Source organism: Sinohyriopsis cumingii, chromosome 1, assembly GCF_028554795.1.
Source record: "Sinohyriopsis cumingii isolate HCF-2022 chromosome 1, ASM2855479v2, whole genome shotgun sequence".
Classification (NCBI taxonomy): domain Eukaryota; kingdom Metazoa; phylum Mollusca; class Bivalvia; order Unionida; family Unionidae; genus Sinohyriopsis; species Sinohyriopsis cumingii.
This window is the reverse complement of record NC_142961.1, coordinates 182,355,370-182,379,693: the sequence shown is the minus strand read 5'-3', so window position 1 is coordinate 182,379,693 and position 24,324 is coordinate 182,355,370. Positions and strand designations below refer to the sequence as shown.

Below are 24,324 nucleotides of genomic sequence, written 5' to 3'. Positions count from 1 at the left end.
ACAATCGAATGTTTAAACCATAGTATTAGGGTAACCAAGATATACAGATCCTATACAGATTTATATCGATATTTGGTAAAGGTCCTACACATATTTTGTATCAAATTTGGATTACAAAAGTACAGGTAAACACCCTACAAAGATTTCTATCAAAAGATTTTGAGCAATGAAAGTAGCTGAACAAATATAATCAAAAGTTGAAAAATATGACAAACATGCACAATATAAAAGTGATATCTCCAAAGAAATAGGTATGACAAATCGACACACTTCGATAACTGCTGCATTTTACTGAAAGCAAAGAACACATATAGTTAGAAACTTAAAAGAAATTGAAAATAACGTAGTAAAAAATATCAGAAAAATAAATCTCAACATTAGATAAAACGTACCATTAATTTACACTGTTTAAACAAACATGTGTGACAATTTCACACTTTTTCCAGTTATTTATATGATATCAACATTTAGTATAACCATGGCATAGTTTGTTTAAGATTTGACAGTAGCAGGCGGAAGAGCAAGTGATGATTGTGGTAGTGGTAGCTAATATATAGAATAAATAAATTTGTTAGCAAAGTTTAACAAAATCAACAACAAAGCCAACAGCTGACTAAATAATTCATTGCCTAATCTCACTTGCATTGTAAAAAGCTGGATTTTGTGAATCAGATGAACGATTTGTGTCTGTATTTGCTTATTTTAGCATTATTTGGTTTGTTATTTTGAAGTATTTAACAGACGAGTAGATATAACAGCAAACATAATCAAGAAATATCGATCCCATAAGAAATAGTAGATGTGTGTGTTGCCGTTTATCGCTTGGAAATTGTAGACCTTTTCGTGATTATGTTACTTATCTATGAACTTTCTTTCAAAGATACTGTGCTTTTATTTTCCCAGATGAACGAGGATTGTCAAATTTAATTTCATAACGGTTATTCTGTAGCGGAATAAATCATTCAGTTTTGGTCTTTTAGTCCTTTTATTAGTGGGCGTGTTTTAGTTTGGACAAAAAGAGAGCTTGAATGTTGAGCACAGGATCTTCTTCGAATGGTATTAGTTCAGGTACAACCTGTTAAACTTTCTAGTTTCTTTTTAATTGCACAAAACAATTTAAAACGTCTTTCATCTAGTGCTTTTAAAGGGACACGTATGTCAATGCTGAAAGGGATTTAGGTGCATTTTAAGAGTATCAGCTATGAAAGGATGAACGCTGTTACTCGAATAAAACACGCAAGCTCATAAATTCATATATGCTGCAATTTATGTACCACCTTGGCAGGTTTCTGCATCGTTGTAAAAGATTCAACTTGAATGATATCTAATATTTGGACCTATCTACCAATATTAGATAAATAGAAATATTTTTAAAATATATCTCTAGGATCAGACCATACCTTTTAATAGGATTTTAAGCATACGGAGAGTTTATTTTGAATAATTAGAAACAATAGAAAAAGCAAACAAAAATAAGAAAACAACAACTAAAACAACAACAGCTACAAAGAAAAGGAACAATCACAGCAAACTCCATGTGATATAACAGCCTCGTTGATATTTATTATGCCTTGTTGGTATAGCGCTGATTATAGTGTCTAAATGCTTTTTTTTAAAATTCTGGTTCGTTTGGCTAGCCATATTCTTATAATTAACATATATTCAACAAAATAGCAAAGTGTTAATTCAATCCACATCGCAAACCCGCTTTAATGACAGTTTTCAAAAGTAAATATTTTTGCAACGTATCTTGACATTACAAGATCTTGATGGATCATTGAAATGCATCATCCCCGTCTTCTGTAATGAAACGTTTGAAATTATTAAAACTTGTCTGGGTTTTAGCGTCTGTCTATTATCGGCCTCTAATTCAAGGCCAGGAAGAAGATTTATTTTTGTCTTGTCCCATAAGTTATTGAATGATGCTATGCACAGTAAATGGCCACCTGTCTCTAGACAACATTATTCTTTGCCCTCTGAAAAGCTATTATATCATAGCTAATATAACAATTATTAATTCCAAATGACCTTGGAGAATGAAACATCAAAGAAACATAAACAGAAATAAATAATTAAATTGGGACAATTGAGCATTGACTTTTATTGGAAGAATACACCTATTCTATTCATTAAATTAAGCGCAGCCGATATTATTCCAGTTAGTACACTATTCTCCAGTCATACAATATTGAATCTGTAAACATCTTTTATCAGAAAATATGGCAGTGATTTAAAAACTTGCTATAGTCCAGACGACTACTAACACGATCGTCTTCGTCTTCTTCTCCGCCCCATCATCTCCGTCTTCCACAGCTGCTGTCGATGATGATGAAAATGTGCAGTGTTATTATTATACTGCTGATGATTAATCACCACTACTGTCACAATCACCAATATTGTCACAAAAACACCATTACCAATATCGTCTCTCTTACTCTGACGATAACTGATGAAACCTTAAAGACGATAACTACCACAAAAAAATAACCGATATGTGAGACTACAAAGGTTATAACTCGTTTCAGGTACTGCTGAAAAATCTATTAATAGCGTTTCACAAAATGTATATCCGGCAAATTTTATCAAATGGTCTGTCCTTGCTGTGACTTTGATGTGCATGAGAAAAGATGACGCAGAAGTAAATTTTGTTTTCAGACAGTATCGTTTTTCTGAAAGCAAAACATTCATGAGTCGGACTTTATACTTCGTTTACCATGTTTGTGAATATATTTCTAAATCTAATTTAGAGCGAAATATCAAACAACCCTTATTTCAGTTATTTCGTATCTGTTTGTACCAAAAATGTATATACATGGATATTGGATGGTATTGATATACTTATGGAGCGGTTAAGCGCAAGAAGGATGGGGGTGAGTGCATCGACTTAGATGAGCGGCAACACACTCTTGCAATTATCCGACATTTGCACTCATATACTTTATCGTTTACTGCTTCTATCTGCGTATCATTTGTCGAAATATTATGACAATCAGTTACCAGTGGTCATGGAACCAACCACATAATTAGTTGGTGCGAAGCAAATAATGCAGTAGAAGTGAATGAATTCTGGTCAACTACCCAATGTAAACGAAAGGACAGTGATAAATTAGACCAACCAGAATATGGTAAAGTAATATAGTAGTAGCTGAATCTATAATGCATTACAAAACATATTATTCCCCATCTTCTTTCAGATAGTAAAAATGTTGTCTTATATATAAACTGACATTATCTTTCTGTGTCACGCTTGCCAAACTCGAGGGCGCGGGTTCGAAACTCGCGGCGGCATCGCATTATTTATGTTCATGATTTCTTTTTAACCTGCTTGTCCCAAGTTTTAGAAATTGGTTTTACTTTTTTATCTTGAAATTTGCATTTATCACTCTCGTCCTAGGACGTGTTTAGCTAGTTTGAATATAAAAAATACGATTCTCTGACATCATTATGAAACTGACGGCATGCACTGGTTACATTTGAATCTAAAATTATCTGGAAACTAATATAAAATATCTAGCACGTTCACAAGTCTATAAATGTGGAATATGGGCATTATAAACAACCTCAGCAGTAAGACGAATTATTGGCAAAATTTTTACAAGATGCGGAAAAATATTATGTGGGCGAGGAACCAACAAAAAGGTCATGTAGAAGAACAGTTCGCATTTGAACGGGAAACAAAAACAGTTGTCAGACATTGTTCAAATAAAGAGAATACAGAAAGTTTATTAAGACGATTTGTTTGTTTTTTTCAGCAAGGGTAAACAATGATCAGAGTAAGGGTAAACGATGATCACAGTAAAGGTAAGCGATGATCACAGTAAGGGTAAACGATGATCACAAATCAAACTGATCCGGACTGCACACACAAGAAATGTTCACCCTCTGGCAACTAAAGAAGTGTGAATGTGAGTGTGAGTGTATGTGTGTGTGATTTTGATTTTTAACGTAGATTTAACAGTTGTTCAGTCATATCGCTACGATGTCTGCAGTGTGACATTTTATAGTGATGTCCCGAACTGGGGCATCATGCTGCTGACATGTAGCACGATGTCTAACCCAGTCATATTATCCTGACACTAGATCGACCAGTCCTCAAACTAACCTCTGAGCTGAGCGCTTAGCAATGCACCTGTTAGTACCATTTTTAAAAATCTTTGGTATCACTCGGCTGTTGTTTTAACACGCGACCTACCGCATCTGAGGCGGACGCTCTAACCACTAGACCACCGGAACAGTAGGCAATTAATAAAAATAATCAATTTAGAAGAGACAATCACTGAAAAATAAAACAATCCTAAATGTCACAGGAAACGCTTCAAGTCCGAATCTATATCTAAGCCATCTAATCGTTCACTACGAATGACCCCTTACAATATATTTTTTGACATAAGATCCAGTCACTATCTTTGATTGTAACATTCCAGACGCCGACTTGGATAAAACTGACGGCTACTGATATGCTGTACTAGACATTTAATATAAATGTTCAAAGGAAGGAATTCGTCGGATTGATAATTCTTGGTCTTCTTGCAAAGCCTAGAAAATGGAATCAGATGCTACCGCATGATGGACTTGTTTCCTTTCAAGTATACTGATGAGGAAAATCGAAATTAACTGCCTGATTCATGGTTCTTCACATTAGGGAAAATCTGTACAAAGATATTGCTGTAAGACATGCCTTCGTTGGTTACATTGACAACAAACGAAAGGAAAACGCAATCTCAACAAATTAACAGGTTTATTGACACATGTTTAGTTTGGAGACTATTTGTATCATAACTACAATATATATGAAATCGTCAGTGTATACTATAATGAAAGCTTTAAATCTGCCATAATTAACATGACTTACAACAAGATTGTTTCCCTCATTTTTGTGTATGTAGTATTAATATGAAGGTTAATTATAACATGGAACATGTGCTTATGATATCATGTTATGTATTGTACTAACACAACACACATAGAATAACCGCAACGTTGGTGAAACATCTGCAAAGATTAAGTTCCCGTGTCTCTGACAGTTACTGAAGTAGAACAATCTTCTTTCTCTTACAGGAACTTGCGGCTATACAAGAACAGTACAAGAAAGGTAAGACAATCATATTTCAAGAACAATCTAGACATTTCTGAACTCTTCTCCTTCTTCTACTGATGTTAAATCACTTGAAAACCCATTACTACAGCACTAGGTGAGACATCAAAGCCACATCAAGTATCAAGTTCAGAATACACGTATCATAATTGTTTCTTTTAAATAGGCTAGTTCTCTAAGATTGAGATAATCTCGTTTTCCATACAGGAGGGGCGAATGCGATAACAGGGATGAGACTCAGCTAATTATACACATGGAACGTTTTTGTTTCCTTTATCGACTCGTTCAGAAGTCACCATTTAAGACAAGAGTGGGACTTTAAATTTTAAGATACGTGTAATAATCCAGTAATATTTGCTTGCCTGTGGCTGAATAGAAAAGATCTCTTGTTGGTAATTACAAATAATTGAAAAGTTAGTTACACTTTGAAGATCCATATATATAACATTTGAAGGGATTAAATATAAGCTTTATTTTTTCGAAACAAACAAATTTAAGCTTTTTAAGCTAAATGGTGCAAAATATATCACAGACCTTTGTTCTGGTAAATATTAAGTTTTGTCAAACAGGAAACCCATGATATTGACATCAACCTAACATCAGCTAATATAATATGAACGTTACTGGTTCATAAAACATCATGCACATCTTGCAAAGTTCCATAAATAATTGCATTATACGTATCCATGCCAACGGTGAAGACATACTTTTTGCAAAGGCTTGTTAAACGTATTGGTGTTTAATGTTATGTAGTAATAATATCACAATTGTTTCTAAATACATTTTATTCGGTGAAAGATTTTATTTCTTCTTTCATTTCGGTTGAAATTTATGAAATTGAGTAGTATGCAATACTGTCATCGTTCAACATTACAGGTAGGTAGCAGCTTAAAGAAATGGACATTGGTTTGACGAGGACGAATTTATCACTGACCTGAGTTCAGATATAGCTAATTAGATCTTCCTTTGTATATTATTCTAAGATTATATTGGCTACATGAAGGTGGATAAGTATGCAGCAAATATAATTCCGACGGTGTAAAAAAATAATATAGGACAATACTGCTTAGGTCATCAAGAAAAAGAAGAAGCTGAACGTTCTTGTACTTTGTGTCGTTTCGTAGTCTTGTATATTAGTTTCTAGATGCACAGGGCATGGATGTTTGAATGGCTTAGCGATCAGAACTTTTTAAATATATTACATGCAAGATCAAGGATTTTCAAACTTGTTTAAAAATAAACAGACATGAAAATTTACAGCGGCTTTAGTTTTATATGTAATTTTCTGTTCTAATAAGGTCCTATTTAATCTGTTAATATGATGTCTTTAAACTTGGTGAAAGGAGAATATTTCTCTCTGAATGAAGGGTACAATGTCAGTGTGCAAAGTTGTGCCAGTGTCTCAAAGCATACCTGTAAGAGAGAAATTCTGTGTCTGATCGATAGATTCAATTAAGTCGAAAGCAACATATTCGCCAAAATGTCACATATACGATATGAAGGCATACATGAAACCAACTGCGATACCAATTTGAGGCATTTTATATGACTTAATGGAGAATGTAAATTGCAGGGAGTACACTGCCTGGTATATATGCTCCAACAAGTCGATATCAGAGAATTATTTCATGGACAAAATCTTGTGAATTTATCATATTTATTAGCATAAAACAAAATGAGCCAGAACTATATTTGTTACATAAATGAGAGCAAATTTATTATTAAACTTGTATGGTATTTTATTGTTAAGATGGCCATGTTGTATTATAAGATCATACGACAACTTAGAAGAACTTAGAAGATCAATTTGCTTTGGTCTCTATCTGCTTTTACTCCAAACATCGTGACCTTTATTTGCGCCAAATGGCATGCTGGTATTGCAATCTGATTCTTTCTAACATTTACCTATAAAACGTCGGCATGAGGGAGCGGTTCCTTCCGGATGTTTCTGACATTACACAAAATTCCTTTATATTTACGTCGAGGTAATAAGTTACAAATTACTTCATGTTCTTCACCAAGTATCGTACTGGTAGGTAAAGTATCGTACTGATAGGTAAAAGTATCGTACTGGTAGGTAAAGTATCGTGCTGGTAGGTAAAAGTATCGTGCTGGTAGGTAAAAGTATCGTACTGGTAGGTAAAAGTATCGTACTGGTAGGTAAAAGTATCGTGCTGGTAGGTAAAAGTATCGTACTGATAGGTAAAAGTATCGTACTGATAGGTAAAAGTATCGTGCTGGTAGGTAAAAGTATCGTACTGATAGGTAAAAGTATCGTACTGGTAGGTAAAAGTATCGTACTGATAGGTAAAAGTATCGTACTGGTAGGTAAAAGTATCGTACTGGTAGGTAAAAGTATCTCGTACTGGTAGGTAAAAGTATCGTACTGGTAGGTAAAGTATCGTACTGGTAGGTAAAGTATCGTACTGATAGGTAAAGTATCGTACTGGTAGGTAAAGTATCGTACTGATAGGTAAAAGTATCGTACTGGTAGGTAAAAGTATCGTACTGGTAGGTAAAGTATCGTACTGGTAGGTAAAGTATCGTACTGGTAGGTAAAAGTATCGTACTGGTAGGTAAAAGTATCGTACTGGTAGGTAAAAGTATCGTGCTGGTAGGTAAAAGTATCGTGCTGGTAGGTAAAAGTATCGTACTGGTAGGTAAAATATCGTGCTGGTAGGTAAAAGTATCGTGCTGGTAGGTAAAAGTATCGTACTGGTAGGTAAAAGTATCGTACTGGTAGATAAAAGTATCGTACTGATAGGTAAAAGTATCGTACTGATAGGTAAAAGTATCGTGCTGGTAGGTAAAAGTATCGTACTGATAGGTAAAAGTATCGTACTGGTAGGTAAAAGTATCGTACTGGTAGGTAAAGTATCGTACTGGTAGGTAAAAGTATCGTACTGGTAGGTAAGGTATCGTACTGGTAGGTAAAGTATCGTACTGGTAGGTAAAGTATCGTACTGGTAGGTAAAAGTATCGTACTGATAGGTAAAAGTATCGTACTGGTAGGTAAAAGTATCGTACTGGTAGGTAAAGTATCGTACTGGTAGGTAAAAGTATCGTACTGGTAGGTAAGGTATCGTACTGGTAGGTAAAGTATCGTGCTGGTAGGTAAAGTATCGTACTGGTAGGTAAAGTATCGTGCTGGTAGGTAAAAGTATCGTGCTGGTAGGTAACGTATCGTGCTGGTAGGTAAAGTATCGTACTGATAGGTAAAAGTATCGTACTGATAGGTAAAAGTATCGTGCTGGTAGGTAAAAGTATCGTACTGATAGGTAAAAGTATCGTACTGGTAGGTAAAAGTATCGTACTGGTAGGTAAAGTATCGTACTGGTAGGTAAAGTATCGTGCTGGTAGGTAAAGTATCGTACTGATAGGTAAAAGTATCGTACTGGTAGGTAAAAGTATCGTGCTGGTAGGTTAAAGTATCGTGCTGGTAGGTAAAAGTATCGTACTGGTAGGTAAAAGTATCGTGCTGGTAGGTAAAAGTATCGTACTGATAGGTAAAAGTATCGTACTGATAGGTAAAAGTATCGTGCTGGTAGGTAAAAGTATCGTACTGATAGGTAAAAGTATCGTACTGGTAGGTAAAAGTATCGTACTGGTAGGTAAAGTATCGTGCTGGTAGGTAAAGTATCGTACTGGTAGGTAAAGTATCGTGCTGATAGGTAAAGTATCGTGCTGGTAGGTAAAAGTATCGTGCTGGTAGGTAAAAGTATCGTACTGATAGGTAAAAGTATCGTGCTGGTAGGTAAAAGTATCGTACTGGTAGGTAAAGTATCGTGCTGGTAGGTAAAGTATCGTACTGGTAGGTAAAGTATCGTACTGGTAGGTAAAGTATCGTGCTGGTAGGTAAAGTATCGTGCTGGTAGGTAAAAGTATCGTGCTGGTAGGTAAAAGTATCGTACTGATAGGTAAAAGTATCGTACTGGTAGGTAAAAGTATCGTACTGATAGGTAAAAGTATCGTACTGGTAGGTAAAAGTATCGTACTGGTAGGTAAAGTATCGTGCTGGTAGGTAAAGTATCGTGCTGGTAGGTAAAGTATCGTACTGGTAGGTAAAGTATCGTACTGGTAGGTAAAGTATCGTGCTGGTAGGTAAAGTATCGTACTGATAGGTAAAGTATCGTGCTGGTAGGTAAAGTATCGTGCTGGTAGGTAAAAGTATCGTACTGGTAGGTAAAAGTATCGTACTGATAGGTAAAAGTATCGTACTGGTAGGTAAAAGTATCGTACTGGTAGGTAAAGTATCGTACTGGTAGGTAAAGTATCGTGCTGGTAGGTAAAGTATCGTACTGGTAGGTAAAGTATCGTACTGGTAGGTAAAGTATCGTGCTGGTAGGTAAAGTATCGTACTGATAGGTAAAAGTATCGTACTGATAGGTAAAAGTATCGTACTGGTAGGTAAAGTATCGTACTGGTAGGTAAAGTATCGTGCTGGTAGGTAAAAGTATCGTGCTGGTAGGTAAAGTATCGTGCTGGTAGGTAAAGTATCGTACTGATAGGTAAAAGTATCGTACTGATAGGTAAAAGTATCGTACTGGTAGGTAAAAGTATCGTACTGGTAGGTAAAGTATCGTACTGGTAGGTAAAGTATCGTACTGGTAGGTAAAGTATCGTGCTGGTAGGTAAAGTATCGTGCTGGTAGGTAAAGTATCGTGCTGGTAGGTAAAAGTATCTTGCTGGTAGGTAAAGTATCGTGCTGGTAGGTAAAAGTATCTTGCTGATAGGTAAAGTATCGTGCTGGTAGGTAAAGTATCGTACTGATAGGTAAAAGTATCGTGCTGGTAGGTAAAAGTATCGTACTGATAGGTAAAAGTATCGTACTGGTAGGTAAAAGTATCGTACTGGTAGGTAAAAGTATCGTGCTGGTAGGTAAAAGTATCGTACTGGTAGGTTAAAGGACTCTTGCCTGAAGTGGAAAAGGAAATGTCACCTGAGTTTACGTCCAATAAAGAAAGCAATGATCAAAGTATAGATATATATCATTATCAGCGAAACGTTGAGAGGAACTTAAAGGAAAGCGATGTAGAGAAATAGTACTTTCGAAACGATGGTTTACATTTCCTTCAGTGAATGACATAACATAATATACACACACATTATTTGGTTGCCCTTAAAACATGCGTTCAAGAGGAAATCAAATAAGGGATATTAATGATAAATGTACCCTAATTTTACGAAATATATGCTTTTCAACCCAAATAAGCTTTAATCTCTGCATCAATTTGATTTAATCTCTGTATCAAGTTGGGGTAACCATTGTCTGTAAATGCAACCAAATGTTGCCATGTTCATTTGTAAACAAGACTGGCTTACTTTTATTGGTGTAGTTGGGGTAAGATTATTTTGTATGAAAAGCCTCAAGATTTCATTTGTGTAAATTGCAGGTGCTGTTGATACTAAACAGTTTTAAGTGTGCCATTTTTAGTGTACAGATATGAAGAATGTATGATTTAATTTGTAACTCTTTAGTGCAAGTACCAACGAATTTCTAGTATCATACTTAAAAGACGATTTTATTGACATTCAATTAGTCCATTGTCTTTCACCTATTTCATTTTCACTTGTGCTGCTAGGGCATATGTTTGTCTAGCATTTAACAACATAGTTTTAGTTACGATCAGGTTTGTCGAGGACATTATTTCAATGCACAGTTTGTAAGGTAAAATACTTACAATTTTTTACTGTAAGATACTTACAATTAGTAGATGTTTTTTATATTGCGTACTTTTTCACAAAAGAGAATTATAAATATCGAATTTTGTATTATGTATGTTTGTATTACATACATACATACATACATACATACATACATACATACATACATACATACATACATACATACATACATACATACATACATACAGTGTTGGATGGTATGGGCCAAATGTCAACTAAACTAAAATTAATAAGTAAGTTTTTATTGATTGAAACAGTAACTGGTCGATTTTTTTTAGCCTACCATGACAGCCATGATTTCCAAATTACATTTGCATGAGCGAGTCTTTAATGGGCAGATTCCAGAATGGGCCGAATACATCATGGGCTGAAATCTCCAGTTAATTTCTTTTATATATCTTTGTGGTTATTTTTTCTTGAATATTTTTAAGTAAAAACACAAAAGTGTATATTTTAATTAGCACAAAAGATGGACACGAATTTCAATTCGATGGCTTAGGACAAAATTAAATATCTCTAAATCTGTGATTTCCTTGGAAGAAAATTCGTGCTATTTTAACAATCCAGCAGTGCTCTAAATGGCTTAGATGACCAATATAACTGTTTTGAAGACAGTCTTCAAGGGTCTTTGATATAAATTAGCATTTTTTAAATAATACGTTAATAATTAAGTCAAGATATTCTGGATAGCTTTAGTCATATAGGAAACATTTGCTATACAGGGCATAAAAAACCTTTTCGAAAGAGCAAGGTTTTCAATTTTTTATGCAGGATACCAAAATAAAAAAATAATAAAAGCCTTTAATGTAATTAATGTCCAAGCTGTAAATGTGTAACTTCAACAGGAATGTTTGAATATGGTAGCTTTTCAGATTTTTGCGTCAAAGATAAACAGATTTAAAATTAAAATCAATACTTAATTGTTTTCGTTCATATTAGGTTTAAATAACTTGGCATATCTATTTTGTTCATAATATGCCAAGTTTTGGCGACAATATCAAATATCTGTTCAAAATATTCAGAATGTCATTCTTTGTAGCCTAATTCGTATTTTACCTGAAATAAGTGAAAATTACTGTTAACATTTGTATAAAGGCGTATAATAACAGTCATTATCATCTTCAATTATGTAATTACTAGCGTCAATGTAATGCAGCTTACTAGTGTATTAACAGACCTGCCACGTTTTCATACTGCAGAAGAGAACGATGCAAAGGTATCATTGCGTGATATACGAGTTTCTTTTGGATATATTCGGATATATTCGGCATTGATCCTATTAAAAAGTCAGTAGCAATTATGTATTGTTATCCAGTTTTGGGATAAAAAATAGTACTAGAAAATGACTGCATTAAATGACTTCATGATTGTTGTTTACTTTCACAGAGAGAGAGAGAGAGAGAGAGAGTAAACTAAGGATGGGTAAATGTGACAAAATATAGAAGTCGTGAACGATTTATAAGTTGTTAATAAAATTAGAAAAGGGCACAAACAGTAATAGTGTTGCCAAAAAGATGTTTTATAATTTAAAAAAAAAAACAGTACTTTCACTTACAAATTTCAAACGATCTTTTAAATAAATGTTGAAAACATAAAAAGCTCCCTTTCACGTTTACACTCGAATAGTTTTTCACGTAAAGAACGTTTGTTGTTTTCTTCAGAGCCAGCCGATCAGTAGTTTTGAGTATATATAGTTTATATTATTTAAATCTTCATCATTCTACTCTCACTGTGATTACTTCGATTCTAGACATTTTACTCAGAGAATAGCAAATTTTTAAGTAAATTATGTTCCTCAGAGAAAATCTACCCTATCACATAACATTAGGAATATCAGCCCGCTACCATGCGAATCCAGCTGAGCATCCGACCTCTACCTCAGGCTCCATCCGGGGATGAGTGGCTGGATTCCCCATACGAAAGATAACACATTCTGCTAATGGCGCGAGCAACACAGCACGGGATCTCTTGATCCGGGACTCTTACATATGGTTGGGAAGAGCAGTTATTATCTTCTCACCTAAAAACTTTTAGCAAAGCTTTCAGGTTTATTTGATTGATCTAGCTGGGCCTGGTGGTCGTCTGTGCTGCTGACACCGGCCTTACCAGATCAAAAGTTTGTCTCTGCGACACTAAATCTCTGAGTTAAAATTTTGAGAAGGTTGACTCTGAAACAGCTTTTACAATATCTCGGATCGAGTGCATCTCTAGTGGTGCTTGAGAGCACCGACAGGATATTGAATGGCTGCTGATATCGACATATCTCTGGAAGAGAGTGGACGAATGCCAACTCATTGGTTACCGACGGACGGTAACCGGTTTTAGGCTACGAAGCCTGGTTGTGCAAGGAGGACTACCGAACCGTCCGATCTGTACTGAAGATAGGTCGGGTCGACACATAGATCATGTAGCTCACTGACCCTGTATACAGAAGCTAACGCTATCAGGAAACATGTCTTGTATGACTGAAACTTTAACGAAGTGTGGGTTAGGGGCTCGAACTGAACCATATTAGAACCCAGGACAAGTTACATTTGGGAAACAGTGTTATATATTGTGGTTGCTGAAGATCAAAATTGGCTAAAAGATCTGAAAAGGCCTTTATAATGCCCAGTGTCACATATGCCATGATGTCGGAATGTGTCTGATATCATAGATCGATAGTCTTGTCGCATAAGATCGATCATCGAGCATCACCTGGGTGAAGACCGATGGGTTGAGAGACCATTCCGTGCGAAGGACTTTGCCTCTCCTTTATAGAGTGTCGGCCAGGACACTGAGTCTGCCGGGAATGTGTCTGACTTGCAAGTTGATATGGAGATACACGCACCAACGTAGAAACTGCCTCACCAGGCCACACAAGTTGGTTGATTTGGTGTTCCGCTCCAGTTTGAAGTGTGACCACTACCGAGTTGTCGGACATAATGAGGACCGTTTTGACTGAGAATCGATCTTCCCAGAAGTGAAATGCTTTGACAACGGCCTTCATTTCTTGAATGTTGATGTGTAGAGGCCACTCCCCTGGCTCACACGTACCGCCGATGGTTGTGAAGTTCGGCAACATATAGGCGTCCTAACCGTATGCGCTGTCGTCTGTACATTTCCTTATTTCCACTTGGGACTTAATCAGCAGGATTCCCCATATCAGCCAACCTGGGGTCCACCACGGACACAAGAAGGATTGAATCTCGTGGTGATAGTATGATCGAGGGGACCTGATAAAAGGCGGCACGTAGTTAGCATTGACATCTGTAAGGGCGCACAATAACGCGACCAATCGGGATCAGGTTCTCCGCCGCATTGATTGAACAAGGAGTCGCAAGAACTCTCTCGCCGAAATCCAAGTTTTGGCGGAAACAGATTCCACCAGATCAATGATTCTACTTCAGTAAACACGAAGAAGCCGTACAAGATTCGGGTTGGTTCTGGAATGGTCGGTGGTCGGACTTTTCTCAGTTCATTAGAAAACTGAGATAAGTAAAAGAGAAAGAAGATCGTTCATTCTTGGAGTAGGGAGGAACATACTATTTGGTTCTTTAGGATGTAGTCCAAGTACGATGCGGTTGATGTAAATGACGTCGACTTGAACAGGAAGACGACGCTATCCCTAATCTGAGTGAAACCCCAGGAACTGATGCTGAGGCCAAATGAACGAACGGTGAATTGATGGTCTCTCTGTAAGCAGGATGAAGATGGATATGAAAGTATGTGTCTGTCAGAATGAGACTGACGGCCTACTCGCTCCGTCTGACGGAAAGGTTCATCGACCTCGCCGTCTCCATCTTGACTTGGATGAGGTGACTCCACTCGAAGGTGGGCCTCAGCTTGTCGTTTGCTTCCCAAACCGGAAACAGCCTTGAGTAAAACGCTGGGGACTGTGACATTTGCACAAGCTTCAGCGTCTTGGTATTTTTTCATGTTTGACCGTATCTTCTATTGTTGAAAGGCAGAGAGGTCTAGTGAGCTCAAAGATTGGTTTCTTACCGCCGCTATACAATTGCATCCTAAGGATCAATGGTGGTGCACGTGTGACTGAGGAGACCCCTGTCTTAAGGCTGTTTAACATTCCTTTACACTGACGGTGATTGAGTGGTTCCAAGCGCCCATGTGGATTAAGCGACAAAATGAATGATCAGTTCCTAAGCTGCCTGCCTCCAAATTTCCTCTATTCTTCCTCCAAAGAAATGGTGACCCGAATATTCGTCCGGAAAGGGAGGGTAAGATAAGGCAGGAGCAATGTGGATAGCACCCATGCAACACGTTGTTTCAAGAGTAGACTGGCTAAACTCGTCAAAGAATTGGCCATAGTATGTGGAGCAGCCCGGGTCATTGACCATACCAATTCTGGCCGTCGCCTCCCATGCTATTGCCGGGTGTCTGCAACAACATATCAAACCAGCTCTGACTGGCATGGAGCAGGTCTGTCCGCCTTGAAAATAAAAACAGACGAGCGTACGTATGAACAGCCACTAAACTCTTATCAATTGCCGTGAGATCGGTTCTGATAGCGTCTGTCACAATAAGCCTTTTTCTTCCTCCTCAACGAGATCTACCGATTCTTTAGCGCAACGGTAAGTGTTGTGACATTCTGAAGTAGCCAAAACCCGAAGAAAAATTGTCCTCGACGGCGGTTTGAAAGCTAACTTCAGTCCGTTCCATGGTTGGATCTGAGTAAGATATGAAGGATGGCGGATTTGAAAGAGTTTCGTCGCACGCACTGTGCGTCGAGGCCTAACTGGGTCTACTTGCAGCGCTAGAGAAAACATACCAAGCGGTATGAAGACTCAATTTCATCTCCAGTAAAGCGTCACTAGCTCTCCCTTGTGGACAAGCAGTCAACATACGGAAGTCCGACACTACCGGAAACGTCGCCTGGTTTACCCGGCGAATGGTCGGGCTGGAAGGTTGCGGTTTAGAATACTGTCCGATTATCTCCAGTACCTGCCGCTACAAAGGCCTGGCTGGACAGACAGACTTCTCACTGAAATCTCCATCGTAGAGGCACGTAGCCGATAGTACGGTTTGACGGACGGATCTGTTACTAAAATCCCCGTAAGTTGGCTGGATCGATTCGACGAAAAGGTCACCATGTTGGAATGGCTGAATGGCTGGCGACGGTGCGGTTATAAGATTCATTAGATCCAATGGATCTTGCTTTATACCTTATATATCGCTTATAATGTGATTGCAGATCTGGGTCGTTGCAAGCTGTTATGAGTAGAATAAACAACATAAATCGAGATCTGCTTACGCATTACGCGAAGGCAGCTCAGGCAATATGTTGTTTGATGTTGGACTCGACCTATAAGCGAGTATATACTGTAATTTCACGAATATAGGAAAAGAGTCGTTGCCTACTATTAAATCTATAGCAGGTGATTGATTATGATGTACTGAGAAGAAAATGTTCCAGTTTTATATCTGTATTGAATTGCGTGTGCTTTCTTCGTCACTATTTTTACACGAACGATTCTCGATATCATCCTAGAACAAGATGAAGATTTAGGTTGGCACGAAGATATACTCACACAGCCTTGATATTTCTACCTACTCTCATTTCTTACATATTCAGTAATAGAATATTTCCGCAATACACACATGACTAAATGTATATATATATATATATATATATATATATATATATATATATATATATATATATATATATATATATATATATATATATATATATATATATATATATATATATATATATATATATATATATATATATAACCCATCACTGATCAATATTATATGGCACTAACTGCTGGATATTTGAACGCTACAATGTGGATTGGTTTCAATAAAAGATGGTTTATGTAAAACAAGACTTTGGTTGCCGCAACAGTAGTCACGTTTTAATCACAATGAGTGGTTTGACATTTAATTAATATATCAAGGCATATTGTAGACTAATAACTTGAAATGGGAAACGAACTAAGAAAATGCACAAAAAGAAAGCCGAGAGAAAGGGAAACACGGACAGGGCAGAATATCGAGTAAGAAAATTCACATATTGCTGGATTTTACTCAAATGTGCTTTGGCTCTTTTTTCAGTTCATGACAGCTTTATGTATTTTAAGGTAAATCAAAACAACAGGCGATCTTAAATTAATCGAGCAATACAGCAGCAGTACACCTTGCCTAAAATAGGGGTGGGATGGTGCTTATGGACAGATAAAAGACATTTTAGATAATCAAACTTCAAAACAGATCCAGCATAAAGGCACCCATAATCTGAATCCATATAACTGCATATAATTGTATATTAAGTCCTTATTTTAGGTTGACTGTATCATACAGGACAGTAAGTTAGTAGTAAGTTAGCATATTCACTTGAGTTAACCTTTGAGGTGTTTCTTTCGGTCATCTGAGCTATGCCATCCTCGAGGTCAAATCAATATTTTCCTATCACTGATTTTAGTTATGCCATTAAATGACCTAGAAGTTGCCGTACTTCCACACATTGTCTAGCAGTTAATTGAGCCCAGTAAACAGATGCATCCTGGGTTATCATTGTCTTCAGGTTCCAGTTCTTCATTACATTTTTCTTTTTTCGGTGCTTCATGATCGTTTTATTATTTATGATCGTGTATTTCAAATCTTTACTTCTTAATTTCATTATTGTTGGTTTTGCTCCATCTCTTTTTTCCAGGACATTCTATGTGCAATATCAATGTCGTTAGCATAAATCTGAATATTTAAGGCCTCGGCGATGGCATGTGTCATCACAAGTTCAGCAACCTCTCCTTTTTTTCACGTCGATGCCTACGACTTTTATAATCCGCAGCAAAATAGTTATTTATATTGTAAAAAATATTTATCAGGGATAACGAAAATGATATTTTGGGTGAAGAACAGTCTGGTTTTAGAAGCGGATACTCTACTGTGAATAATATATTTATTCTAAGCACTTTGATATATAAGCATTTCAGGAAACAAAAATATGGTTTTCCTGATCTCTTGTTTATTATGAAAAATGACTTAAAGACGCACATTACTGGCCAGCATAGTCGTATAATATTAGAACATACTTAATTATTTAGACTTCTGTATGCAGAGGACTTGGCTGAATTTGCAGAAACTTAAAAGAATGCCAAATCAATTAAAAGAATACCAAATCAATTAAAAGAATACCGCAGTATCTGAACACAAATCAATTAAAAGAATACCAAATCAATTGAAAGAATACCGCAATATCTGAACACGAATCAATCAGTCTGGGGAACACTAAAATTCCAAATTTTCGAAAAGTGAGATATTTCAGAGAATGTAAAAGTTAGTTTGTTGGTGAAAGAGACTTTATCGTATTATTGTGAAGTTTCTTCTCAAAACGTGTGGTGTATATGTTCAATATCCTTGACAAAACACGAACAAGATTAACAGATTTCGCTAAACATAATATATGACACTTACATAGAACCAATATTAAATTTCGAGTCAGAAATATTTGGCTTTTAGAAAGAATGCTGTGTGCATATTTTATATTTTAAACATGTTTTCAGCGTTACATAAACAGAGCAAATGTTTGTTAAGAATTAAGCATCATTTCAATGCAAGTAGTAAGAGAGTAGAATACTTAAATGCTGGGTCAGAGTAGTATGATGGCTGAAGATAGACTGTACATTTTGGGTTGATAAATGTCTAATAGAGCTACACATTACACCAGATTTTATGCAGAAATTTCAGGTTTTAAATATAATTTTGTTGTCAAGAAATGTCACTCTGAAATAGATCCATATGAAATAAGAACCATACAATATAAATTCTTGATGAATGTGTCAAATACTGTTTATACATTCGTGCAGCTTGTTGCAATTACCTCATCATATGTTAAGTAAAGGAAGCTTAATTCCCATTCCTAGGCGCTTGACACTATCAATTAATAGTCGCTTGACACTATCAATTAATGGTTGTATTACGCCACGAGGACCAAATTACCGGGCTCCACATCCGTTACGCTGACACGTGAACCTTACTAATAGTGTTCAATAATTCCTTCTGCCGTCGCAAAATGCCAAGGAGATGCCTCGAAAGATTGCTGTGTAGAAAAAATGCTGATCTAATTTCTTTCATCATTTTTTGACACTTACCTAATCGATCTCTCTTGATTATTTCAGGTATGATCTAGTTTACGTCCCTGAGATTTCTCGTTATAAATTGAAAAGCTTTTTTTGCCTTGATGGACACTAAAAGTCAATTATAAAAATATGCCAGGTATTGGAAGACCATCAGTGGTATAAAGTAATTATGTAAAATGTTTAATGCACGTTAATACCCTCTAACTAATCTGCACTATAATTGACTGAATTCGTAATGTTTAGAAGTTTATGTATATGGCAGGAATCATTTGATTACGCTGTAGCGAAATGCTAGAATATTTTGTAAAATGTATGACCTTTTTGGACCTGAAATGATAATTGCCCAGATAATTTGTTTACTGTTTAAAAAATAATTTAAAAATAAATAAATCAGAATATAGAAAAGAAAGAAGAAAAGAAACTATCAAGGACATATCTTTAGTTACTTCAGTATTTCCATTAGTTGCTAATGGTTAATTTCTTTAATCAAGACAATTAAGACAAATAAATCGTGTTCAATCGAATATATAAAAAGAAAAGTATTAAAGACGAATCGGTTAATTTCTTTACACAAAAAATGATAAGTAAATACAGTCGAGTCCGCTTATAACACACTGAAATATAATAGTCAACGATATCAAGAAGGTATTTTCACATCATGGAGTCATGTTTTACAGTTACTGAATATTTCTGTATTACTTTAATTGGTATATGATCCCAATAACAAAATGTTAACTGTGAGTAACTAGTATAATATTAACTTAAGTGAAAGAAGAACTGACTGAACTCTAAGACACAGACATCCAGAACTATGTTAACTAAAAGACAGATTTTACAAAAGAAACTAGTAGTGCATATACTCTTCATCCGTTGAGTTCTAAGAGTTACATACGCATGACATGAATGATAATAATGCCATTAAAGACCCTTGTTTCGTTTCACAGATTCGACTTTTTGCAGACAGTATGTCATTTAATGAAATATTTGTCACCATGCTTGAGAAATGTTATTAGGCTAACGGTGGGATCGTATCTGGACTATATACTTCTACCCAGGAAAGAACAAAGGACAAGAAACTTTGTTATACAAGTTTTGCGAAAAATTATAGTAGCTTTCGTTTTGACGAGTTCTTCACGGGTTTTTTTAAGATCAAAGTCAACATTCCAATTTTATTCTCTTACTTCTGTCTGATGCATCCATTCATACTGAAACACCTCCTCGCTAGCCAAGCTTCCGCTATGTGAACCTATCTACACCTTGTTGTATCGATCATATATAGTGTTTCGGGTCTGTGAATTTCATTGGATGCAGTGGCAAGCCACCGCATTCAATCAAAGTCAAGTTGTTCAGATTTAAACACTGTTCCCCAATGATGGAGACAAGGGTACACAGAACTGAAATGGACTCCAATGCGGGCCCGCGTTTGCACAAATACATCATTTCCCTCAAATACACCTATAATAACTTCTTTCTGGTATGTATTCATATTTGCAATATTAAACTTACAAAGTATACTTTTGATGTCAATTGCCTCAACCATTTTTGGCAATGCATCACTGTTACACGCTACTTGTTAGTTGGCAATGCATACTAAGGGAGGCAACTCGTGAAAACCAATAGATGTCTCTAGTGCAAAGAATTTAAATATCTGATTGGTCCGCCAAGGTGTAGATACGTTAAACGTCACTAGTCACATATATTGTACAAAAATGTGATATTATTATAGTCATAAAAAGCATTGGTTATGTATGTATACCATACAAATGTTTAATTATACTTAAAAATCCGCTTTTTAAATGAAAAAAAATATTCGGCAATCTCCGTAAACAATCGGTAGTTTCTGCGTGCCAGAAAACGGATATGAGGTACATGTATCCCTTCTATTCAACCTAGCCATTCGTGTGGTTAATTTCCTTATGTAAATGTCTATGTGGCGTGACGGGTTTGTTATGCCAAGACTGTAATAGGTATGCTATGGTTGGGGTGGGGTGCTCCCAATATACTATTTAAAGTATTATAGAAGTCGCACTCAGGCTCGATTTTGGTTGGATGTTAAATTAGTGAAATATAGATGTAAAGCTCCAAGCCCCCAGTCAGCAATGCCGACGGTTAAATGACTGAATATACAAAAAATGATTGAATATACAAAAAAGTGAAATTCAACGTATAGCAATTTAATGACAATTCAATAATCAAATGATTAAACTTTTTCAAGTACTCTCCTTCCACTCGACCTTGTGATAGCCTATTGCATCATTTGATTTGTAGTGTGAGATAGCTTTCCACCTGTCCTTGTATTCTACTTATCTGTGTATTCTTCTGTCCTATTCCTCCAATTCCTTTCCTCTTCCTCCCGACTTCCTCCACATTCCTTCTCGACTTCGCAATATTCCTCCTCCTTCTCCATTTTCTCCTCCTCGTCTCCTTTTTCTCCTCCTCCTCGACTCTCTCTACCGACTAGACATGTCGACTCCACCTGCTCTGCTATTTTCACTTCCGTCTCTCCTCTTAGAGGCTCGGGACTTAATTGAACCGTAAGTTCTGTCCCCCAAAAAGCATCCTTTACGAAGCTTTGTCTTTCCTTAGACTCTCCTCTCTAATTTGTGTTGGGGTGGGTGGGTGGGGGGGAATCCCAGTCTGATCTTTACGGACCATTCGAGTCGGCCCCCTCTTTGTTGTTATTTTTACAAGAGGGCTTATATGTATACTTTGCCCGAAGGCTTATTTGTGTGTTTTAATGATATTTTCATTTAGTTCCTCTGTTCTTATTTGTCTGCTATATGTGTTTGATAATATTTCGAATATATATATATATATATATATATATATATATATATATATATATATATATATATATATATATATATATATATATATTCCTTGTTTTTTTCTTCTTCAAATTACAGTTTGCAAATTCAATGTCTCTATTCCGAAATCCGTTGTATCCAGCTCTTCATCAAAAAATTAGTTTGTACACGTATCTAATTTTCATTTTCCTTTCACCATCGTCAGGTGTTTCTGATTTATCTGATTTATCTGTTTGCACATCCTGTTGCATAAATCTAGTTATTTTCTTTTTCTTTTTCTTTGGGTTTGCCTGTTCTGTCTGTTCCTGTTATTTTGTCCTCAGTCCATGTGATTTTTGCTCTCTGTCTTTATGTCCCTGTTGTTTATCATTGGGTTTTTTTTTTCTCGTTGAGTGTCTGGCTTTTTAGTTGCTTATTTGGATGATCTTGTGTCTCTTTTTGTCTTGTACTTGTCTGCTGTATGTGTTTCCTGTTCCTTGGTTTCGGTTTTGGTACCTGTGTGTATTCTTCTTGTTCCCTCATTTCATTTTGCCTGGAGAATGAGGGTTATCTGTTATGTGCATCGGATATAGTTGTTGTTGTTGGGCATTTCCGGGGAGTGTGACCTACTTTTCCGAACTTGTTACATTTTCTATAAAATATACAACCCTTGTACCATGATAACACAATGAATCCATGTATAAAGAAGGATTTCTTTCTTGTCTTTAGTTTGTCATTCTCTATCTCCAAAATCCTCACTCCGTTCTTGATTGGAAACCGGGACATGTACCCATTCTTGCCCCTGTCACTTTTATTTGGAGTTTGTCAAATTTCTCTATTGTGGCCTCGATTGTAATCTCTAATGGAATTTCTGATAAATGAAAATCAGCTGTATTTTTTGTGATCCTTCTTATAAAAGGCGGTGGTTTTATTATGTTTACGTTGAAGTTTCCACAGTCTAATTCCCCATACGGCAGTATGGGTTCATTTCCTTTAGGTATTATGATATAGGCAATCTTCTCAGGAGAACTAAATTTTCGCTTGCTAGTTAGAAGTTATAATTCGGATCGAAATTGTTATCACACCTTCCGTCTCAATTCCGATTGGATGTCTCTTTGATTCGATCCAATCAAACTTATCGGACAATGTCCTTCTTACTGTCTGTCCACGTGGGGACGGATTTAGAACAGGCCCCGCTCCTCACGGGTTTCACTGATGTTTGGACAAAGCTGTAACACGAAGGTGGAAAGTCGCTCGATCTAACGCCTATGCCTATTCAAGGTGCCGTGTCGTCTCTCTCGTCATGGTAACCTTGCGTAAGAGATTAACTCTAGCCTGCGGCATGTTCAGACATCAAACATGGCTTGTAATAATAATACCTTAGTTTATACACGACTTACGAACAAGAGTTGAACAAACGTGACAGTTTATTTGATATAACTTACGATCGTGCTTTTGTGCAGCAAATATGGTGCACTGTGTTGCAAAAGAATGTAACCAAAAGAGTGATAATGAGACAAAAGGGTTATTTCTTGTTCCAAAATACCATATTTACCGGGAAAAAGTGGATTGAAGCCGTGGGATTGAATAGGGTGAGGGACGAGAAAGATCCCGCTTTTGCATACGGCATTTTAGACCCTCCTTCGATGTTGAAATCCAATGGCGTACAAAAGAAGGTGCATTTGTTAAAGACAGCAGTGTCTACAATTTCCCCAGAGACTGTCAAATATAAGATAAGTAAAAGTCCCTTCCGTCACCCGATAAGTTTATCTCCTAAATCCCGTAGAAAGCTCTATGGTGCAAATGAGAAGAGGAATAGAAAGAACGTAAGTAAAATATATCAAATAACAATTACAGTACAGAAATGGGGGCCCCGAGTGGCCGAGTGGTCTAAAGCGCTCTTCGTTACGGATCACTGCCATCTCACCTCTCTGCGGAGGTTCGAGTCTAAGATTCAGCCAATGTGGGCATGTGAGAAAGCTTGCCCGTAGCTTTTCGTGGGTCGGTGGTTCTTTCCGGGGTTTTCCGGGTTCTTCCTCCACCATTAATACTGGCCGCCATGTATAGCCTATCGTGTGCTGAAAAATGGCGTTAAACCCCACAACAACAACAACAGTACAGAAATGTAATTGCAGATATTAAATATTAGTGTTTAAAAAAAAATAATACTTTTGAACGTGCAGGATGTAGCATTATTATAACGAATATGAACTCCAAAGGGTTAAAAAAAAGATGAGGTATTGCTCTGAGACTTTATCATTTATGGGTGTTAAAGTCTGAGAATACTATCATATAATACTGTCATACAGGTTAGATAATTTTTAATTCATACTCTGCGGAGATTCGTACCCAGGTCCGCGAGTAAAAGGCACCCATCGCCTTGTCTGCACACACCAGCCCATATTCCATCACGAATAAGCACACATCACCAAACTATGATGATACTTAATCGATGTTATATGCACTCTTGTGTAGCAGACACTCTCGCATGATAGTATTATTTGTATTAAATATTAATTCTGCCTCCTATTATCAAGCATTCTCTTATAGAATCCATGGATAGCACTTTCCAATCTGTTTGGTATATATTTATAATTCTCTATAATTAATTCTAAATACCTTGCTTTCCTTCATAGGAATCCGGAATCACTGTGTAGATAGATGAGAATTAATT

At 36.4% G+C, this 24,324-nt stretch overlaps 1 protein-coding gene across 1 annotated transcript in view; it reads left to right on the top strand.

Moving 5' to 3' along the window:
* Positions 1–24,324, top strand: part of LOC149808503 (annexin-B12-like) — a 93,980-nt gene that overhangs the window by 46,367 nt on the left and 23,289 nt on the right. Inside the window, exon 4 of the mRNA XM_089970116.1 lies at positions 5,059–5,092. Within this exon, the coding sequence (XP_089826242.1) occupies positions 5,059–5,092 (34 nt within the window). The remainder of the gene's footprint in view (positions 1–5,058; positions 5,093–24,324) is intronic.